At 54.7% G+C, this 18,938-nt stretch overlaps 1 protein-coding gene across 2 annotated transcripts; it reads left to right on the top strand.

The window, feature by feature from the left end:
- The first annotated feature begins 3,234 nt into the window (after window positions 1-3,234).
- DUSP13 (dual specificity phosphatase 13) lies at window positions 3,235-16,334 on the top strand. Of its 2 annotated transcripts, XM_036337186.1 has the most exons (7): window positions 3,235-3,374; window positions 5,056-5,263; window positions 7,482-7,685; window positions 8,576-8,670; window positions 12,228-12,401; window positions 14,332-14,552; window positions 15,245-16,334. In XM_036337186.1, the coding sequence occupies exons 2-7, from the start codon at window positions 5,177-5,179 to the stop codon at window positions 15,445-15,447; spliced, it is 984 nt and encodes a 327-aa protein (XP_036193079.1). In that variant the 5' UTR covers window positions 3,235-3,374; window positions 5,056-5,176; the 3' UTR covers window positions 15,448-16,334. The 2 variants fall into 2 exon arrangements, with proteins under 2 accessions (XP_036193079.1, XP_036193080.1); XM_036337187.1 differs by lacking the exon at window positions 7,482-7,685 and having other exon boundaries at window positions 15,245-16,246.
- Window positions 16,335-18,938: the final 2,604 nt, after the last annotated feature.

Below are 18,938 nucleotides of genomic sequence, written 5' to 3'. Positions count from 1 at the left end.
GAAGGTTGAGAACCGCTGCTCTAGAGGGAGCCAGCTCCTCTCCAAGAGCCAACTCATGATGATCCTTGTTACCATTTATTGCCCCTTTACTCTCTGACAGGGATGCCAAATGCCATATAAATATCTCACTTAATCCTTGTGCCAACTCTACACGGCCAAGAAACTTGTCTGAATTATTGCAGTTAATATGTGCCAAAGCCAGTATTCCTATTCAAATCTGTCTAACTTTAGACTCCATGCTCTTCTTCTATACTACCCTGCCCCGTGGGAACTCCCAGGCTCCTCAACCATCTCCTGGGGCCGCTCCAGATCCCTGTCCTTGGCAGCCCCTGGCTTCAGCCCTGCTTAGCACTGGCATCAACCAAATCCAAAACGATCTGTGACCTGGGCTCCAGCCCCTCCTTGGCCTTACTTTCCCAACCAGTGCAAGACAGACTTCAGTGCTCTTATGGGGGTGGGGACAGGTTCTGGGGTGGACATGCTTACGTGGGATGTCCTGGTGTGGACGTTACCCTCAAGCTGGCCTCAAGGCCAGGACAGCAGGGAGGCTTCCTACTGCAGCTGGTGCTTCCCCTGCCCCGTCAGGACCTTCATGAAGTCATCTGAAAGCCAGCAAGACATCTCATCTCTTTTGCCAATAACTAGCTCTGGCAGAAGGACAGATACAGACCTTTCTCAGTTTCTGTGGTGGAGACTCTCCCTCCCAACTCAAAAAAATGTTTCTGATGACAGGCCCTTAGACTCTAGTCCAGTGATGGCGAGCCTATGACACGCGTGTCAGAGGTGACATGCGAACTCATTTTTTGGTTGATTTTTCTTTTTTAAATGGCATTTCAATATATAAAATAAATATCAAAAATATAAGTCTTTGTTTTACTATGGTTGCAAATATCAAAAAATTCCTATATGTGACACGGCACCAGAGTTAAGTTAGGGTTTTTCAAAATGCTGACGCGCCGAGCTCAAAAGGCTCGCAATCACTGCTCTAGGGCAACATTCAAGTCCCTTCTTTCTTCCCCTTTGACATACATGGCCCGTTTCAGCCTTCTCTTTTGATAAATCAGCCATCTGCATGACAAAATCACTGTTCAAACCTTCACTGGTGAACCCTGTGGGTACCCTTCAGATGAGGTCTTCCATGCTGACTCTCCATCGTTCTCTGACTCAGCAACTCAGGAAACTAGACTCTGGAGACTCATCCAACAGTTCTGACCCAGACTGCAGAGCTTTTCCTCTCGTTCATCCTTACAGTCAACCATCTCCTCTCCACCCTGAGTCTCTACTTTAACTCAGTCCTCAGGATGGAGTAGCCTTTTCGGGCCACTTAACCTATCCAGAAATGTTTTAGCATCTGTTACATGTTAGAAACAGAACATCCTTTGTTTCATTAAATCTTCACAATTCTTTTTTTTAAAAAATATATTTTATTGATTTTTTACAGAGGGGAAGGGAGAGGGATAGAGAGTTAGAACCTTGATGAGAGAGAAGCATCAATTCAGCTGCCTCCTGCACACTCCCTACTGGGGATGTGCCCACAACCAAGGTATATGCCCTTGACCAGAATCGAACCTGGGACCCTTCAGTCTGCAGGCTGACGCTCTATCCACGGAGCCAAACCAGTTAGAGCTCTCTCTCTCTCTCTCTTTTTTTTAAAATCCTTATCTGAGGATTTTTTTTTATTGATCTTGAGAGAGAGAGTGGAAGAGAGAAGGAAAGACAGAGAGAAACATCGATGTGAGAGAAACACATCGATTGGTTGCCTCCTGCAGGAGCCCTGACCAGGGCCCAGTCCGGGGAGGAGCCTGCAACCAAGGTACATGCCCTTGTACCCTTGACCAGAATTGAACCCGGGACCCTTCAGTTCGCAGGCCAACACTCTATCCTCTGAGCCAAACCAGCTAGGGCAAATCTTTGCAATTCTTTGAGGTAGGTGCAATTATCCTTACTTTGCGGATGAAGAAACAGAGGTGCAGAGATAAAGTGGTTTGCAGAGGTATGTTTGATTCCATGTGGTCATGGAGTTGGGGGTTGGCGGGGGTGACTTGGGGAAGAAAATGTCCTGTTCCCTCTGGAGGCCCCGGTGACTTGCTGAGTCACTTCTTTCTGTCCCACCTGTCCCTGCCAATCTCCGGCCGGAGAAATGACCCTGGAGAGGCAGAGAGGAGTGACTGCAGAGACAGGGGAGTGGGTGGGCTGGCCCATGGCTGAGGCCCCGCTCCCAGAGCTGTGGGGAGATACGGGAGCCACACCTAGCCCCAGCGTTGTGGAACTGGAAGAGCTCCTGCGGGCGGGGAAAATTTCTTCTTGCAACCGGGCAGATGAAGTTTGGCCCAACCTTTACATAGGAGATGCGTGAGTAGTAGCTGGCCTAAGGGGTGTAGGGGTGGGAACAAGAACAGACAGTTCCTGGGCTCTTTACCAGAGATAGGAGCGGGATGGGAACACGGAGACAGTTCTGCACTGAGCATTCTCGGCCCGGGGACTTTCTCCAGAAGTCCTGTGTGCTGGGGACAGTGCAGTGATCAGATGCGGCCACCAGGGGGAGTGGGGACTTTGCCTGCCGGAAAGAGGGGAGCTCCCAGAAATTCCTGGAGTCTGCTGACATATCCAGGAAAATGGGGGAGTTTCGGGGGCAGAGGCCTGGGGAATGGTGATGTGGGGTATGAAATGGATTGGACAGAGAGCTTCCCTTCCTGGTCCCAGCCTCTCTCCTGGGTCACAGTGGGCGAGGAAGCCTGACTAAAGGTGAATCAGGAAAGTTGTCACCTCTAAACATTTGCAGAGTAGAAGCAGGTATGAGGTAGTGGCCAGCAGAGCCCGGAAGCGCGTGGGAAGGCATGGGGCAGGAAGGAAGGGCGGGGCAGCCAGGTCCCAGGGGTGAGGCAATCCTCTCCTTTCTGTCCCAGCCAGCAGGGGCGCATGGCCTCAGGAAGCAAAGCGGGGCTACAGATAACTTCCTCTCCCACCAGCTCTCCCACTGAAAGCTCTGAGGGTGGCCCTGGGAGCTGTGGATCCAGCTCTAGCTTGCTGGGTTCCTTCCGCCTTCCTTTGGACCCTAATGGCTCCATCCCTCTGAAGTAGGGGGCCTGACGTAGGGGGCTCCCTCCTGGACCCCATGGCTCAGCCAGCATCCAGCCCCCTTCCTCCGCTCCCCAGGGCCACAGCCAATAACCGCTTTGAGCTCTGGAAGCTGGGCATCACCCACGTGCTGAACGCCGCCCATGGAGGCCTCTACTGTCAGGGCGGCCCTGACTTCTACGGCAGCAGCGTGAGCTATCTGGGGGTGCCAGCCCACGACCTCCCCGATTTCGACATCAGTGCCTACTTCTCCTCTGCAGCTGACTTCATTCACCGCGGCCTCAGCACACCTGGGGGTAGGACTTGGCGTCTGATCTCAGATCCATCCTGTCCAGTCCTGGGGGGATGTCCAGTTTCCCTTCAAACATCATGCCCTTCCATCCCTCGTTTTTATTTAAAACAATTTTTTTTTCTAAACTGTAAGAGAAGGTTTATCTAGAAAGTCACAGAGGTAGAAAAGAGCCATGGAAGAAATGGGCTCAGGAAACAAGCCACAGAGGCCAGAGAAGGCCCTGGGAGCCCAGGAAAAGGAGGGAGCAAGGAAAAGGCACCCGGAGGAAAGGGAAGAGGAGGCGCTGTGCTCGCCACAGAGAGAGCCGCACTGGGTCCTCCCGGAGGCCTCAGGGGAGGACCCCAACCATCCCTAGTTTTTAAAAAGCCATCAGCTTTTTTTTTTAAAAAAAATGTCTGCTCGGTGCTCCAGTGATTTATCCAACTGCGTAGCTTCACACATGGAGAAACTGAGGCCTAGAATACAAGACCATGCCACGGTTAGGAGCAGCCCTGCAAGCCAGGCCTCCCGAACAGCAAATGCAATTCTTTCTCTGTAGCACGCAGCCTTCAGAAATCGCCGTTCGGTACCTAGATGTCTGGTTTATGCCACAAAGTACTTTCAAATGGAAAAAAAAACCAAAAACAAAACTTCTAGCACCCAGGGGACAACAAGGGCCCCGGGGGAAGCTGGGCCCCTATCCTGTGTTTATCCTGGGTGAGCACTCTGGCCTTTGCCACTGGAACCTGGGCGAGCCAGCATCCCTCTCTGGACTTCAGTTTCTCAACTGCGCAACGGGAGAGACAAGACTATGCCTCACAGCACTTCTTAATATTCAAAACACTTTGACATTCATTTGTTCTTCATCCATCCACTTGCCAGCTATGTACTATCTTCTCTGTGCCAGGCACTGAGCTAGATGCTGGGAATTCACACTTAGACAAGGCAGGGTGCCTGTCCTCACGGACCTTGTCCTTATGTTTGGAGGGAAGGCAGTCACAGTGTAAAGTGGTACGAGTGCTATGCACGGAGTGGGGAAATGTGAAGAGCTGAGGGAGCGCAGGGCAGGGGTGCTCAGCTCAGAGGAGCAGGGAGGCAGGTGACTCCCCCCTGCAGCAGTAGTCACTGGGCCACGTGCAAAAAGGATGAGCTGCACCATGATTCAGGCGACCCCATGAGTGGTCAGGAACGCCTATGCAAAGAAGCTGAACCCTGATAGATGAGTAGTAGATGTTAGTCAGTCCGAGAGCAGGGGGAAAGGGTTACAAGGAGTTGGAAAAGCATGTGCTAAGGCTGGAGGCCAGAGACCATGACAGCTTCAAGGAGCTGGAAGTTACGCGGCACGGCTAGAGCTGAAGATTGGGGTGGGACAGCCTGAGATGAGGCTGCAGGATTAGGGGGGCCAGTTCATTCATGGAGGGTCTTATGAGCCATGACTTATAAGACTTTGGGCCCTAGCCCAAGGGGTCCACTTTGACCGTCGTCCCACCAACCATAATGACAAGTTCCATGAGGCTAAGTAGGAGCTGGTCTACGCATCTGACAGATCAAGACACTGAGGTCCCTAAATGTTGAATGACTTGGCCGGGGCTTGTCACAGAGTACACGCAAAGCAGGGCATGGAGAGGAACTTGGGCCCCCACCCCAGCCCCTAGGTGGGCCTGCTGGTGGGAAAGGGTCTTCTTTCACCAGGATGTCTCCCTCAGCCAAGGTCCTGGTGCACTGCGTGGTAGGCGTGAGCCGCTCCGCCACTCTGGTCCTGGCCTACCTCATGCTGCGCCAGCAGATGTCCCTGCGCCAGGCAGTGATCACCGTGAGGCAGCACCGATGGGTCTTCCCGAACCGCGGCTTCCTCCACCAGCTCTGCCAGCTGGACCAGAAGCTGCGGGGTGCAGGCCGGAGCTGAGGGGCCAGGTGAGGGCTGGGCAGGGGGAGGGGACAAGGGGGCAAGGCTGGGTGCAGTTAGAAGTGAGAGGCCCGTTGAGAGCTGGGCAGGGAACAGGAAGGGGGAGGCCAATGAGGGCTGGAAGTGAAAGGTCAGGGGAGGGTGGGTGGGGGACATGGGAGGGGACAGTGAGAGTAGTTGTTAGGGCTGACTGGCTGGAACTGAGGGTGGAAGGGGGCTTGGCCCACTCTCCAACCTGCTGGGCTCCCCTCACCAACCCAAGGCCTTATCAGGGCCCAGCCAAGATAAGCCTCTCTCTCCCAGCCTACCCAGGTTCTTCAGACCCCAGAGAGGATGGAAAGACTAGGAAAGAAAGGGTTGGAAAGCTTAAAATGGAAGAGGTGAGGCCTTCCTACCTGGTCTTGATGCTGACCTGCGATGTCTCCTTGGTCAAAGGCCTGTGGGGGCTCTCTTACCCCCCCCACCCCCCACCGCCCAAGGCAGCAGCCAGCCAGTCCTGGAACCATGGTCTGTCTGAATCTTCCCACAGCTTCAGGTCTGGGGGAAAGTGCGGCTGCAGCTATTGCTTAAATTAAGCGAATTCTCACATCACCCCGGACTCACCGTCCCCACGTGGGGAAGGAGAACAGGTGCTGCCACCAGCCCTGCTGATGTGACATTCTCCTGTCATCATGCCAATCCATCCTCTCCTCCGACCCAGCACCCCGTGCCCTACCTGCCCCCCGCCCCCAATCTGATCTCAGATCAGTAGAAGGACTCTCCCTAACCTCCCTCCTCTCTGGCTCTGGGACTCCTGTAGGACATAAAGGTCTTACTGAAGTCTATTCAGACTCCTTCCTGCTTCCATGTACCTGCCTCCTGTTCTGTGTTCAGCGCATTTGGAGCAATAGCACAAGGGGAACCGATCCCTACCACCTCCCTCCTCAAGCCCCTCCCCTCCTGCTGGAGGCCCGTGTCCCCAGCTGCCTAGTGGACAGAGTCGGGCTACCCCAGCAACACGCTGCTTCCACTTCTCTGGCATCAGCCCTGGGTTTTCCTCCAGCTCACTGGGAGGAGGCCAGGGTGTCTCTTCCTGGGTGCTACCAGGGTTGTGAGGGAGCTGCAGAGGAAGCAGCTCTTCCCCACTGCCCTTCTCCCACCACGCCCAGGCTGGGTCTTGTCCCCAGCCGGTCCCAGCAGCCCGCCTCCCCCACATCACATCTCCCGTGGGTGCCATCAGCTGGGGGGTTAGGCCTCCAGAGCTGCTGTCCACTCCCTGAGCCTGCCTCTAGCTCCTGCTAGCCAGCTCCTTCCCTCAGCTCTCCTCAACCTTGACTTTGGCTGTGCCGCACCACCCACTGGCTCACAGGCGCTGCCGGTGGGGGTGGGTGGCTGGCCTAGGCTCTCCTGATAGTTGGAAGAGCAACAACTTTCTCCTCCTGCCAAGAGCACGGCCTCAATCCTTCCCCGGCCCCCACTCAAAAGAGCTGTCTTGGTTTTTGAATGCCAGCTCAACCAAGTGTGGGGAGGGGCACATTAGCAATTTGACCCCTTCCCACATGCTGTCAGGAGGGTGAGCATCTTGGGGATGGGGATTAGGGCAGGATGGAGGGCTAGGTTTGGAATTAGGGGGTGAGTGTAATGGGAGGAAATGAGGGTTATAGCTGGAGTTGGGCCTAGGCCGGGGGCTAAGCTGAGTGGGAAGCTGTTGTGGTGAGCTCTGCGGGCACGGGGAGCCAAGAGGAGGGCCGGAATGCGTGCTCCCGCCCTGCTCTTTCCTCTAAACAGGCTTCAGGAGCCTGGCAGAGCAGCAGGTCTCTGATCATGCCCAGTCACCCCACTTCCTAGGCCTGAGGCTCTCAAATACCCTGACCCAAACCCTCAGCATTTTCCCATCAGGCAGCTGGCTTTGGCGGAGTCACCTGAGCTACAGCATTGCACAGTTCCTGGGGGTGCATCCCCCGAATAGTCTGTGCAACTGGAGCCCCTGGGTGTTGTACGTTGTGCAGCCCATGAAGCCATACCCCGCAGCCCTGGGGCTGGGCACTGCAAAATGAGGGGCTGTGAGCCCTGGGCCCCAAACCTGCCTCCTCATCTCTCCCAGCACCGGTGCCCTCTTGACCTTACCCAGGGGGTTCAAAGCAGAAGCAGGTTTGGGTGGCAGCTCCTATCCCGACACAATGATGTGGCCCCAGCCAATCTGGCCTTGGCTTTCCTGCCTGTAACATGGAGCTCATTCTCCCCCAGAGCTGGTCCTTGCTCCCTGCCACGGGGCTCTGCCTCTTTGCCACCCTGGCACTGGCCCTGCTGGCGCTGCTGGGGGCTCTGGCCCAGGCGGACACCCAGAAGATGATCAGATCCCAGTGTGGGGTCCGGCCGACAGCCTGCTACTCCTTCCGCTTCCTCAGGCTGCCTGCACTTTCTCTCAGCCACTGTCTTCAGCCCCCACAGGTGGGAATGGGCCCTGGGGGTGGGGGGAGGACGGGACGAGATCTGAGGAGATCCACCAGCTTTCCCTGGGCTCAGGGAGCCCCAGCAGGGGCTGGGCCTTATTCCCTGGAGCCCAGACTTCAGAGACCCTGCAGGTGTGGCTGCGGGGTACACAGGTGTGAGCGCATGGTACCTGAGAGTGAGTGGGAAGACCACTGAGGTTTGGGTATATGAGGAGGGTCTCTGGAGAGCAGGGAGGGTTCTTAATAGGCCCGAATCCAAGGTCTCAAGCTGATCACAGTTAACCTTAGGAGGAGCCTTAAGGACCATTTCCCTGGCCACACGGAAGTGGGACCTGGGTCAGAATGCCTCTGGGGGAAGGAGGAACTTGGCAGAGGGCAGAGGGGCTTCTGGACAGAGCTTCTGACAGTCGGCCAGGGCGTCAGAAGACCTGCTCTGAACCCCACTGACCCCTTTGTCTGTCTGTCTTCCCATACTTCCCTCAACCCGCGTCTTCTAGATCTTAATGTAATCCTTAGCCCCCAACTAAAAGCCCTGGGCCTGGGTCCTGATGTTGGCGATCCCGCTGGTTTGTGTGTGATTTTGGCTGCTCTCTTCCCCATCCTCCTCCATAGAGGATCCTTCCAGCTTCAACTTTCTGCCCATGTTCCACACCCCCCTTGAAGCTTTTAAAATGGCTTATTTGATCTTCCTTCTCCCTGCCCACAACCAACATCCACATCCACGCATGCCGCAGGCATCCTCCTGCCGGAGGCATCCCCCTGCTGGCTGCCTGGCTGTGTGTGGCACTGACCGTGCCGTGGGGCCAGTGGGGGAGTGGGGAGTGGCAGGAGAGGCCGGAGAGGGGAGCAGCACATCATGCTTTATAATTAAACTCAAATCAAAAATAGAAACAGCAGCAAGTGCGCAGAGACAAGCGGCTGGAAGTCAGCAGCACAACGTGCCTGTCAGACAAGACCAGAGCCCGGGCCAGATCCCCCTGCAGGTGGGTGAGTGCCCCTATTTCAGGGGCTGCACAGAGCTTGCTGGGTAGTGAGGGCCAGGGCACCTGGGCCTGCGTGTATTGTGGCGGGGGTGAGGGGGACTGGGTTAGATTGGGGGATGGACGGGTCAAATAAAGGCACAGACAAAGCCTCGCAGAGTCAGAAAGACCTGCGCTTGAATCCTGGCTCCCATGCTGTTGGCTGTGTGACCTTGGGTAAATCGCTTAATCTCTCTGAGTCTCGGCTTCCTTCCCTGTAAAATGGGGATCGTGATATTACCTGCCTCCTAGGGTACTGTGAGGCTTCAATGAGAACATGTAAACACTTAGCTCTGGCTGGTACCTAGTGCATCCTTAGTGAGAGGTGAATGTAACAATAATCATCGCGACAGAGAAAGAGACATCAGGAAACACAGAGATAAAGACCCCTGGGAAAGTCGCCCTCTACCTGGGATATGGCTCCGGCTTGAATAGGTAACGGTAATAATAGTGATGATAACAACAGCAAGATGTCCCGTTTATTGGGCAGCTACCATGAGGCAGAGCCTGTGGGACCTGCCTTCCATTCATTACCCCGTGGGGTCCTCACTGCAGCCCCACTGAGGACACTGGCTCAGAAGCGTGCACACAGATGCCAGCACCAGGCCTAGGTCTGCCCTCCTCCAAGGCCTGCAGGCTGGGGACAAACCCACCGGCCGCTCACCACTGGCAGCCCACGAACACCTCTCTCAGGCTTCCTTCGCCAGCCTGCACAGAGATCTCCCGCCCCACCTGTCCTGAGGCCGCAGTCTCACCTGGTCTGCCTGTGGGGGAAGGAGGGCAGAGAGAGTGAGCAGCAGGGGAGAGGAGGGGGGATAGCTCCTGGGGCTGTGCGAGGAGGTGGGTGGCAAACAGCTGCTGCCCTGAGACAGCCGGGCCTGGCCTGAGGCCACCAGCAGACAGGGCTGCTGGGAGGCTGTGGAGCAGCCCAGCTCCTGGGGAGGGTGGGAGACAGAGGCCACGGGAAAGCAACATAGCGAGGAGGAGAGAGGCAAAGGCAGAAAACAGTGTGTGAACTTGTAATCAGCAGTGACACAACAGCAGGCAGAGCTGGTGCCTACAGAGGCATCTGTTAGCTTAGGGGGAGATGCAGGAAGGAGGCCTGGAGTGCATGGGGAGAGCAGCCAAGCCGGCCCTGTCCCTGATGGAGCTGGGCCCTGCGTCACCCTCAGGTGGCCGAGGAGATTGGGAGAAAGTGTTAGGCAAGGTCCCTGGCAGTCCAGGTCTGTGGGTGGCAGAAACCGGGGGAGCTGCTGCAGCCACCAAGTCCCTGTCTGTGGTTGTGCCTGGAGCATGAAGAATGTGTCACTGGGCAAGGGGCTGCCCACGGTGAGCTGCCAGTGGGTTTGTCCCCAGCCTGGAAGAGGGCAGACGTGGGCAGTGTTCCTAGGCCTGGTGCTTGCATCTGTGTGCACGTCTCTGAGCCAGTGTCCTCAGTGGGGCTGCTGCGAGGTAACACATGGAAGGCACTTCCCACAGGGGCTGGGCCTGCCTGCGCTGGCAAAGTGGGATGGGTAGACAGGCGGGGGATCCATCCATGAGCATCAGGAGGGAGGCCCTAGCTGGCGTCTGACGAGGAGTACCCCTTATTCCAAGGGAAAGGTGCCATTCTTGAGACCTGGGCCTAGGTGCCCTAGGAGGCTGAGGCGGGGCTGTGCCTGAGGAACCCCAGATCCTTGATCCCTCTGCTGTCTCCTCCTCTGCCCAGGAGCCTCTGGAGGAGCAGGGCCTGGCTGCCTACTCCCAGACACAGCTGGGCTGCGAGGCACCCACTGGCCACTGGGGGGCAGCCTTACCCCACGCCAAGCTCAGAGGCCTGAGCCCGCGCCTGCCTGACTTCCCCAAGCCCCATCTGCCTTGCCTGGGGCTCAAGCACCAGCTGGCAGCTCCAGACCAGTGTGGCTTTTGGATGATTCTGGAGCCCGGGGGCTTACCCCATCCTAACACACTACCCCACTCTCTACCCCGTGGTTGCTGTGCACCTAGCCACTCCTCTCATTCTCAGGTCAGACCCCTACAGACCCCTCAGTCAGGCAACACCAGGGTACTTAACATGGGAAGAGAAATGTGGACAAGACTGAAAGAGATGCCCAGCATGGAGAAGGCCTGGGGTTTGGAGGGACTGTGCTCCCTGCTACAGGGGCCTAGGTCTGCTTCTCAGACCCCCCCAACCCCCCACCCCCACCCCGCCGTGGGCTCCAAGAGGAGGGCCTGGAATTCTAGCCGCTTCACAGCATTTGTGTTCTGGGCGGAACCTGCCCCAGCCCCATTCCGCTCATGTGCTTAGCTCTGTCCTTGCCCTCACTCCCCCACTCCCGGCCCTAGACCATGCCCTAGGTAGGTGGCAGGCCACTCAGCCTGCCCTGAGAGGTCTCAGTGGGGGATGAAGGGGAAAGCTGGGTCTTCCCTTCCACCCTGCCCACCGGCTGCCCGCTGGGTGAGCTTGGCCAAGCCAGTGGCCTCCTGGGTGCCTATTTCTCTCTCTGGTCCTAGCACCGCCTGCCAAAGAGAAAAGATGTTTTTTCCAGTTTGTACCTTCCCTAGTTACTGGTTGAGAGGGCCAGGGGCAGTTAGCCAAGAGAGGCACTCCTTCCCAGGACGACACCAGACCCATGTTTTGGTGCCACTGACCACTCAGCCCAGCAGGGGCCCGGACCCCCTCGGCCAGCTGATTCCTGAGACAACTCACCCCAACTGGGTGAGGCCTGACCCGCAGCGCTGGCCCGAGTCATCGGGGTAAGGAGGCAAGTCCCAGGACTTACAGGCACAGGCGTACCCGCAGCGCCGGGCTCCCTGTAGAGTTGAATGGGCTGTTGACCACTCTCTGGAGTCCCCAGAGGTAGTAACTGGAAGACTTGGGGACTGAACTGCGGGGTCAGAGAACTGGATTGAAACCACAGCCTCGCTACACATCAGCCCTATGGCTGTGGGTGGCACAATTTTTCTCTCTGACCTTCCGCTTTCTCCCAAGTAAAATAGGGACCTACCACAGTGAGGTCCCAGGCCCCTGAGAGGCATTAGCTCATTCCGTATGGAAATGCAACAGATGTCCTGCATAGCCCAGGCCCCTCACTCCAGAGATGGACTCTGCTCTCCAAGCACCTGAACATGGAGATCAGCCCTGGAGGTAGCAGAGGAGGGGGCTGAGATGAGCTGCCCAGGCTGAGGGGGCCACAGCCATCCGAGGCCTCCATCCCTACAAAGTCCCAAGTGACCAGCGGCTTAAGGGGTCGGATCTGCACTGGCTCATCACCACAAACAGGGAGCCCCAAGGACCCCTTGGCCAAAGTTTCTGGCCTCAAGGGCCTCTGGAGAGGGTGGGAGAGAGGGTAGCAAGAGGTTGATTCCCTCGTCCCTGGGGAAATGGTCTCAGCCTCAGCCCAGCGGAGTTGGTTAGTAACCTCACGCGAACTAGCTGAAGCCCTTCCCGCACCATCCCAGTACCACCTGGGCCTCCGGGCCAGCCGGACCCACCTTGTGGGAGCATGCCTCTAGCCACCGCGGTGTCCACCCTGTTCCAGGATGGATTCCCTGCAGAAGCAGGACCTCCGGAGACCCAAGATCCACGGGACAGTCTCCGCATCGCCCTACCAGCCGCCCACGCTGTCCTCACTGCAGCGCTTGCTGTGGGTCCGTCGGGCCACCGTGCTGAGCCACATCAACGAGGTCTGGCCCAACCTCTTCCTGGGAGATGCGTAAGTCCGACCCACGTGGGAGAGTGGGGAGCAGAAGGGGAGCCTCTCCCAGAGCCCTCCAGGGGCCTCCCATCATCTCTTTCCACATGTTTCTTCCCTTTTATAGAAATTACTTTTTTAATTGTGGAAGTAGAACACTCATAAGAAAAGTGCATAGAGTGCATATGAACAGTTTCACCAGCCAGGTCAAGAAATAGGCATTTGCAGAACCGGTTTGGCGCAGTGGATAGAGCGTCGGCCTGCGGACTCAAGGGTCCCAGGTTCGATTCCGGTCAAGGGCATGTACCTTGGTTGCGGGCACATCCCCAGTGGGAGGCGTGCAGGAGGCAGCTGATCGATCTCTCTCATCGATGTTTCTAACTCTCTATCCCTCTCCCTTCTTCTCTGTAAAAAATCAATAAAATATATTAAAAAAAAGAAAAGAAATAGGCATTAGTTGTGCTTCAGAAATACCTTCTGACCCTTCTTGCTGTAACTGTTTCCCTGTGGACAATCACTAAGAGTTGAAGTAATTATTTCCTTGCTTTTACTTATACTTTTACCGTTCATATACCTAACTATATAATTAGTTTAGCCTATCTTTTAAAGTTAGATGAATGGAATCATATTGTGTGTGTTTTGTGCGTGACACAATTTGTGCAAAATTGTAAGATTCACCCATGTTATTATGTGTGGTTACAGTTCATTTTTTTTATTGCTGTAAAAATATTTGATTGTACAAATACCACATATTTTATCCATTTTATTGTATACAAACACTTGAGTTGTTCCCACTTGTTGGCTACTATGAACAGTGATACTAGAAACATTCTGGTACACGTGTCCTGGTAACACACACGCGTTACATAGGGTACATAGAGAGAGTAGAACTCAGTCATTGTTTCTCATTTTTTTTTCCTTAAAATTTAAACATATGGACCAATATATGTGGATTTTAGAAAATTTCCTTAATATTTAGAGAATAGGGTTCTTGTTAACAATATGGCAAATATGCTATCCTCCCTACAGATAACCAGTAATAAAATCCTTGTTGACTTTTAAAAAGTGCATACACACACACACACACACACATACATGCTTTTTCACATTTCTTTTTTATTTTTACAGCAAATGGTATCACTTTATAATCCTGTTTTGTAACCTGCTTTATATTGAAAGCTTTTTTTAATGGAATCATACTACATATTTTTAAAACCTTCTTAAACAACGTTCTGCTTTGTATTGTACATTTTCCATAGATTCTCAGTATAGCATGAGCACTTTTCTTTTTTTAATTACATTTATGGGGGTGTCATTGGTTAATGAACACCCTTCCTTGTTCACCTGTATCTACTCTATTTCAGTGGTTGCATAGTATGTCATTTACCTTACATACTCAGCCACCTATTAGAGGATATTTCGTGATTTCCCCCCCGTTTCTTTCTTTAAGTCCTTAGAAGGAGACTTGCTGGACAAAGTATGTGAACATTTTTTTTTTAATATTTTTTATTGATTTCAAAGAAGAAGGGAGAGGGAGAGGGAGAGGGAGATAGAAATATCAATGATGAGAGAGAATTATTGATTGCCTGCCTCTTGCGCACCCCACACTGGGGATCGAGCCTACAACTCAGACATGTGCCCTGACCAGGAATCGAACCATGACCTCCTGGTTCATAGGTCAACGCCCAACCACTGAGCCACATCGGCTGGGCAAAGGCTTTTGATGCCTGTGGCCAAAATGCTCTCCAGAAAAGTTGGTTGAGGGAAGGGAACCTTGAACTCTAACTAGAGGAGACCCTTCACCTGGGACCAGTTTGCTGTTCCCGCCTCTCCCCTTGATGGCAGTGGCAGAGGAGGGAAGGGGTCAGTTCCAGTCCAGCCAGAACTGACCCCCCAAGGGAGACCTGCCCCCACCTCCCAATTCCCAGCCTCCTCTGTGTCCTCCCTCCAGGTACGCAGCCCGGGACAAGAGCAAGCTGGCCCAGCTGGGCATCACCCATGTTGTGAATGTTGCCGCGGGCAAGTTTCAAGTGGACACAGGTGCCAAGTTCTATCACGGAATGCCCTTGGAATACTATGGCATCGAGGCTGATGACAACCCCTTCTTTGACCTCAGTGTCCACTTCCTGCCTGTTGCCCGATACATCCGAACAGCCCTCAGTGTTCCCCAAGGTGGGCTCCGGGGAAGGAGGAGGTGGGGAGGAGGTGGGGTGGGTGAGAGCCGGGGCTGTCCATTTTCCAGCGGCACTGATAGGGAGTGTGTCCTGAGCCCAACCTCTCCAGCCCCCTCCCACCCATGGTGCAAATAGCTACTACCATTTAGTGAGCGTGCCCTCAGAGACTCCCTGGCCCCAACAATCACAGACAGGACTAAGGTCCGGTGTGGTCATCAGTATAACCATATCCCTCCGTGAGAGAGCAGGTGTGGGTAGCAGGCACAGGACCTAGCAAAGGCTCTTGAGCAGACACTTCTAAGGTGAAGCCTGGGCATAGGGCTGCAGGGACGGGGAGAGGGCAGAACTGGGGGGAAAGAGAGACACAAGCCCAGGGGACTCCCACAGTACCCTCCTCTCGCACTCCCCACCAACTCCCCAGGGTTTCAAGGAGGCCAGAGGAAGCACCTTGAACCAGGAGAGGGGAATCCCAGCTGCTAACCTTAGCTCCTCCGCTAACTTACTGTGTGACCTTGAGCCGGTTCCTTTCCCTCTCTGGGCCTCATTTGCCCCACCTGACACCGGACCCCGTGTCAGTATTCTAGGATGCTGTGACAGGTGGGCTGAAGGAGGGCCAGAAGGACTTCTGAATCCCAAATGGGTGGGTAGTACGAGGGCAGGTAACTGACACTGGGTCGGGTCTCCCTGCAGGCCGCGTGCTGGTACACTGCGCCATGGGTGTGAGCCGCTCTGCCACTGTCGTCCTGGCCTTCCTCATGATCTACGAGAACATGACACTGGTGCAGGCCATCCAGACGGTGCAGACCCACCGTGATATCTGCCCCAACTCGGGCTTCCTCCGGCAGCTCCAGGTTCTGGACAACCGACTGGGGCGGGAGACGGGGCGACTCTGACCTGGTGGACAGCCAGGAGCCCTGACCCTCTGGTTAGCGTGGCCCCACCCACCAGCCTGGCCCTGGGGACAGCAGCCTCTGCTGTTTCCAGTGACCTTGAGATGAACATAGCAAGTGGGGCTTAGCGGAGGCAGAGGCAGGGAGAGCTGGTTGGTGCCCTTTTAGCAGGTGGATTTCCCTGACCCAGTCCAGAGATTCTTTATGCAAAAGAGTTCAGTCTCTCTCTATAATAAAAGGTTCATCATAATAAAGAGACCTTCTGGTGGTTTGTGGGACGGTGGCTCATTCCAGGGATGGCCACGCTATTCCAGAAGGCTTGCCGGCTCTGGTTCAGTGTGCTGGCAGCCTAGAGACGGGGTCTGAGTCCCTGTCAAGGCTTCATGAAGGAGGCCAGGTGAGGATCCGTTAGTGATGCCGACCTCGGGTGCAAGAGGAAGGAGTGGAGCACAGGTGCTGAGAATTAGCTGACCTTTCTTCATCTTGTCCTCCTCCTACCATCACCAAGAGCGAGGTTGTCTGAGTAAAGACCAAAGTTCGAGGCATCACTGTCTTCACTATGAGGCCCTGGCCAGTGTGGCTCAGTTGGTTGGCGCGTCATCCTGTGTACTGGAAGGTCATGGGTGCGATCACCAGTCAGGTGTATGGGTGGGGGCAGCTGAACAATGTGTCTCTCTTGCTTGATGCTTCTCTCTCTTCCTCCCTCTCTAAATATAAAAAATAAAAACAAACAAAATACCCCCTCCACGACTCACTGTGTGCAAATAGCACCTCTTGAATCCTGTCAATCTTTCCATTTACACTCTACTTTCAAAATCACAATACCTGGAAAACTGAGGCATTAAACAGGAGGACAGGGGTTGAGGAGGAGATACCCCAAAAACCCTAGGCGAAGGGTGGTTATATGACGGAGCAAGACATTTAGCATGAGTTTCTCTGTACTTGTGCCCTAATAAAACAATACGAAAGCCTGCAGTTTCCTCACCTGTAGTTGGTACAAGGTATTATGAGGATTATAATTGGGCTGCGTTTCCTTCTTCCTCTCTGGTTGCTCCTACTTAGCCCTTGCCTTCTCCAGCTGACTCATAAAGGCCACAGTTTCTTAGGGTTCTGTCCTCTGCCTTATCTCCCCCTCAGTGTCTTTGCCCTCCTTGGGGGACGCGGGGGGGGGCGGGGGCGGGGGGAGGGCGGGCGGGTCCTCTTGCTCCCACAGCCTCAGTTCACATCTCTGGGCTGATGACTCCCAGCTCCCTGTGGCCAGCCCAGTTCTCTCTTCTGAGCTCAGAGCCTCTGTGTCCCACTGGCCACCTCCATGTGGATACTGCCCTTGAACTTCAAACTCAGCTGAACTTTCCATCACCTCTCCACCCAGACCACTTCTCCTCTTGGTCTGACAGCCATTGTTACTCAAATCAGTGATGGGTGTCACCTGGACTCCTGCCTCTCATCCATCAGCCTACTATCGATTCCTCCTCCCAGATACAACTTGGATCTGCTCACTTAACTTCATGTTTGTTGTGGCTACTCTAGTTCAAGCCAAGCTCACCTCTCACCTGGATTCTTACGACAACCTCTGCCTCCAGCCTGGTCCCCCCAGTCTCCATGTGGCATGCCAACATCTGACCAACATAAAAATCTGACCACGTCACTCCTCTGCTTACAGCCCCCGAAGGACAAAGACCTTGGCGAAGTATAAAGATGCTTCATTATCTGAGAAGTTCTCAGACCTCCAGCCATATCTCCTTCAATTCTGTTCTCATACATACCACGTAATTAAGAAACAGTAAACCTACTTGCCGTTCCCAGAATGCACCACACTCTCGGACCTCTGCTAACTTGCCCCCGCTCCCAGTTGCATCCCTGAAGGCACCACTCTCCCCACTCTCCACTGCGGTCTCCTCGAGGCTTCAGCTTAGACATCTCTCCTGGGAAGCTCTCCTGGACGCCCCGACCTAGAGAAGTGCTGCTCGCCGGCTACCACCATGTCCTTCCACCTCTGATGCTCTGGATTATAATCGCCTGTGCCTTATCCTCCTCTTCCAGCTGCGGTCTCTGACCAGGCTTTCCCTGGGCTGGGTGCCCCTCCCCAGGGCTCCCCCTCTCTGCCTATAGCCCTGCCTTAGGTACAGCTGTGTTTCCGTGGGCCAGCAGCCACAGGATGGCGCCACTGCCACTCAGCATTCTCTGAAGAGCCACCAGGAGGAGCGGATCCCAGCTGCTCGGGACTGGGCCTTCCTCCAGAGGGAACCTGCTCTCCTCCCAGCTCCACCTGCTGCATCTCATCATTTGGCTACCCTGACACTTCCTTCCCAGTTCACCTTGTCCCCTTGGGCCACCTCTGATTCCCTCTCCCTCCTCCTCACCAAGGCTCTCTGGAGGCTTCAGGGGCTTTCCCCCTTCTCTGCCATCTGGTCTCTTTCCAGAAGGCAAGTGCTTTTTCTTTGTACAAATCAAAAAAAGGTGGGCCCTCTACGCAAACCAGGCTGAAGCACTCCTGGGCTTGGTCAAGGAAAAGGTCTCTCTTCCAAGCAGACAGAGCTGCAAGTCAGGGTGCTCAACTGAGGGACTGAGCGCAGGCTGTGTTTGAGCCCCCATTCACTCCTGCAATTTATAAACTGTACAAACACAGGCTGCCTGATCTGGGATGTAGCGATGAATACCCCCATTTTACAGATGAACAAACTGAGGCTCAGAGAAGATGAAATGAGACTGAAATACTGCGTCCTGGGTAGGCTCTCTGGGCTCTGGCCTCAAAGGGCAGGTACTGCCCAGTCAGCTCCTCTGCTCTCCTCCCTGCAGCATTTGGTTGGCCCTGGTCCCAGCTGGCTGTTGGGTGCTCGCTGGGCCTTTTCCAAAGCTGGAAGATGGCAGAAGGGCTGTTGCTGCTATGCCCAACCAGGCAGAGTCCCTCTCCAGCCGAGGGACTAAAAATAATTCTCAGTTCATCCTCAGGTTGTTGAGGCCATAATTATCCAGAGCAGACAAAGCTAGTCCCCACGTGGCAGCCCAATCTGCCCACCCCAATTCTCTTGGATCCCCCTTGTGCCTGACAACTCAGCCCTTGTTGCTATTTCTTGCTCATGCACTGTCAGCGGGAACCAAAATAGTGGCTCTAAATTAACATCTGGGTCTACGTGTGTGAGCCACCTGCTTCTGCCGGCTGGGGTAGGATGCCCAGCGGCTGAGGCAGAGCCACACCCTGGGGCTTGAGTTTCTGCAGGTCACCTTCTTGGGGCTCTGAGGGTTAGACTTAGTCTAGGGCTCCAGGAGAAAGAGGGAGGGAAGCCCTAAGAAAGCAGGTGGTGAGAGAGCCAAATGTTTTTCAGAACATCCCAGGAAACAGAGGTTGAACTCCTGACGGGTCCATCCACCAGGAAGCCTTCCTGCCTGCTACACTTACCCCAGAAAGTCTGTGCTGATGCATCAACTTCCCCTCTTTTCTAGAGCAGCCTCATGAAAGGCATGGGGTATTGTCAGGAGCATGACTTTGGGCA

The sequence above is a fragment of the Myotis myotis genome, unplaced genomic scaffold (assembly GCF_014108235.1).
Source record: "Myotis myotis isolate mMyoMyo1 unplaced genomic scaffold, mMyoMyo1.p scaffold_m19_p_15, whole genome shotgun sequence".
NCBI classification, from domain to species: Eukaryota; Metazoa; Chordata; class Mammalia; order Chiroptera; family Vespertilionidae; genus Myotis; species Myotis myotis.
Note: the sequence above shows the minus strand (reverse complement) of the source record. Positions and strands in the feature narration are given on the sequence as shown.

Bases quoted from the DNA above. Each gene is read 5' to 3' on its own strand.
- DUSP13 (XM_036337186.1), top strand. From the start codon at position 5,177: ATGGGTCTTCCCGAACCGCGGCTTCCTCCACCAGCTCTGCCAGCTGGA. The intron at 8,671-12,227 runs GTGGGTGAGTGC...ACCCTGTTCCAG, and splicing joins CGGGCCAGATCCCCCTGCAG to GATGGATTCCCTGCAGAAGC. The intron at 12,402-14,331 runs GTAAGTCCGACC...TCCTCCCTCCAG, and splicing joins AACCTCTTCCTGGGAGATGC to GTACGCAGCCCGGGACAAGA.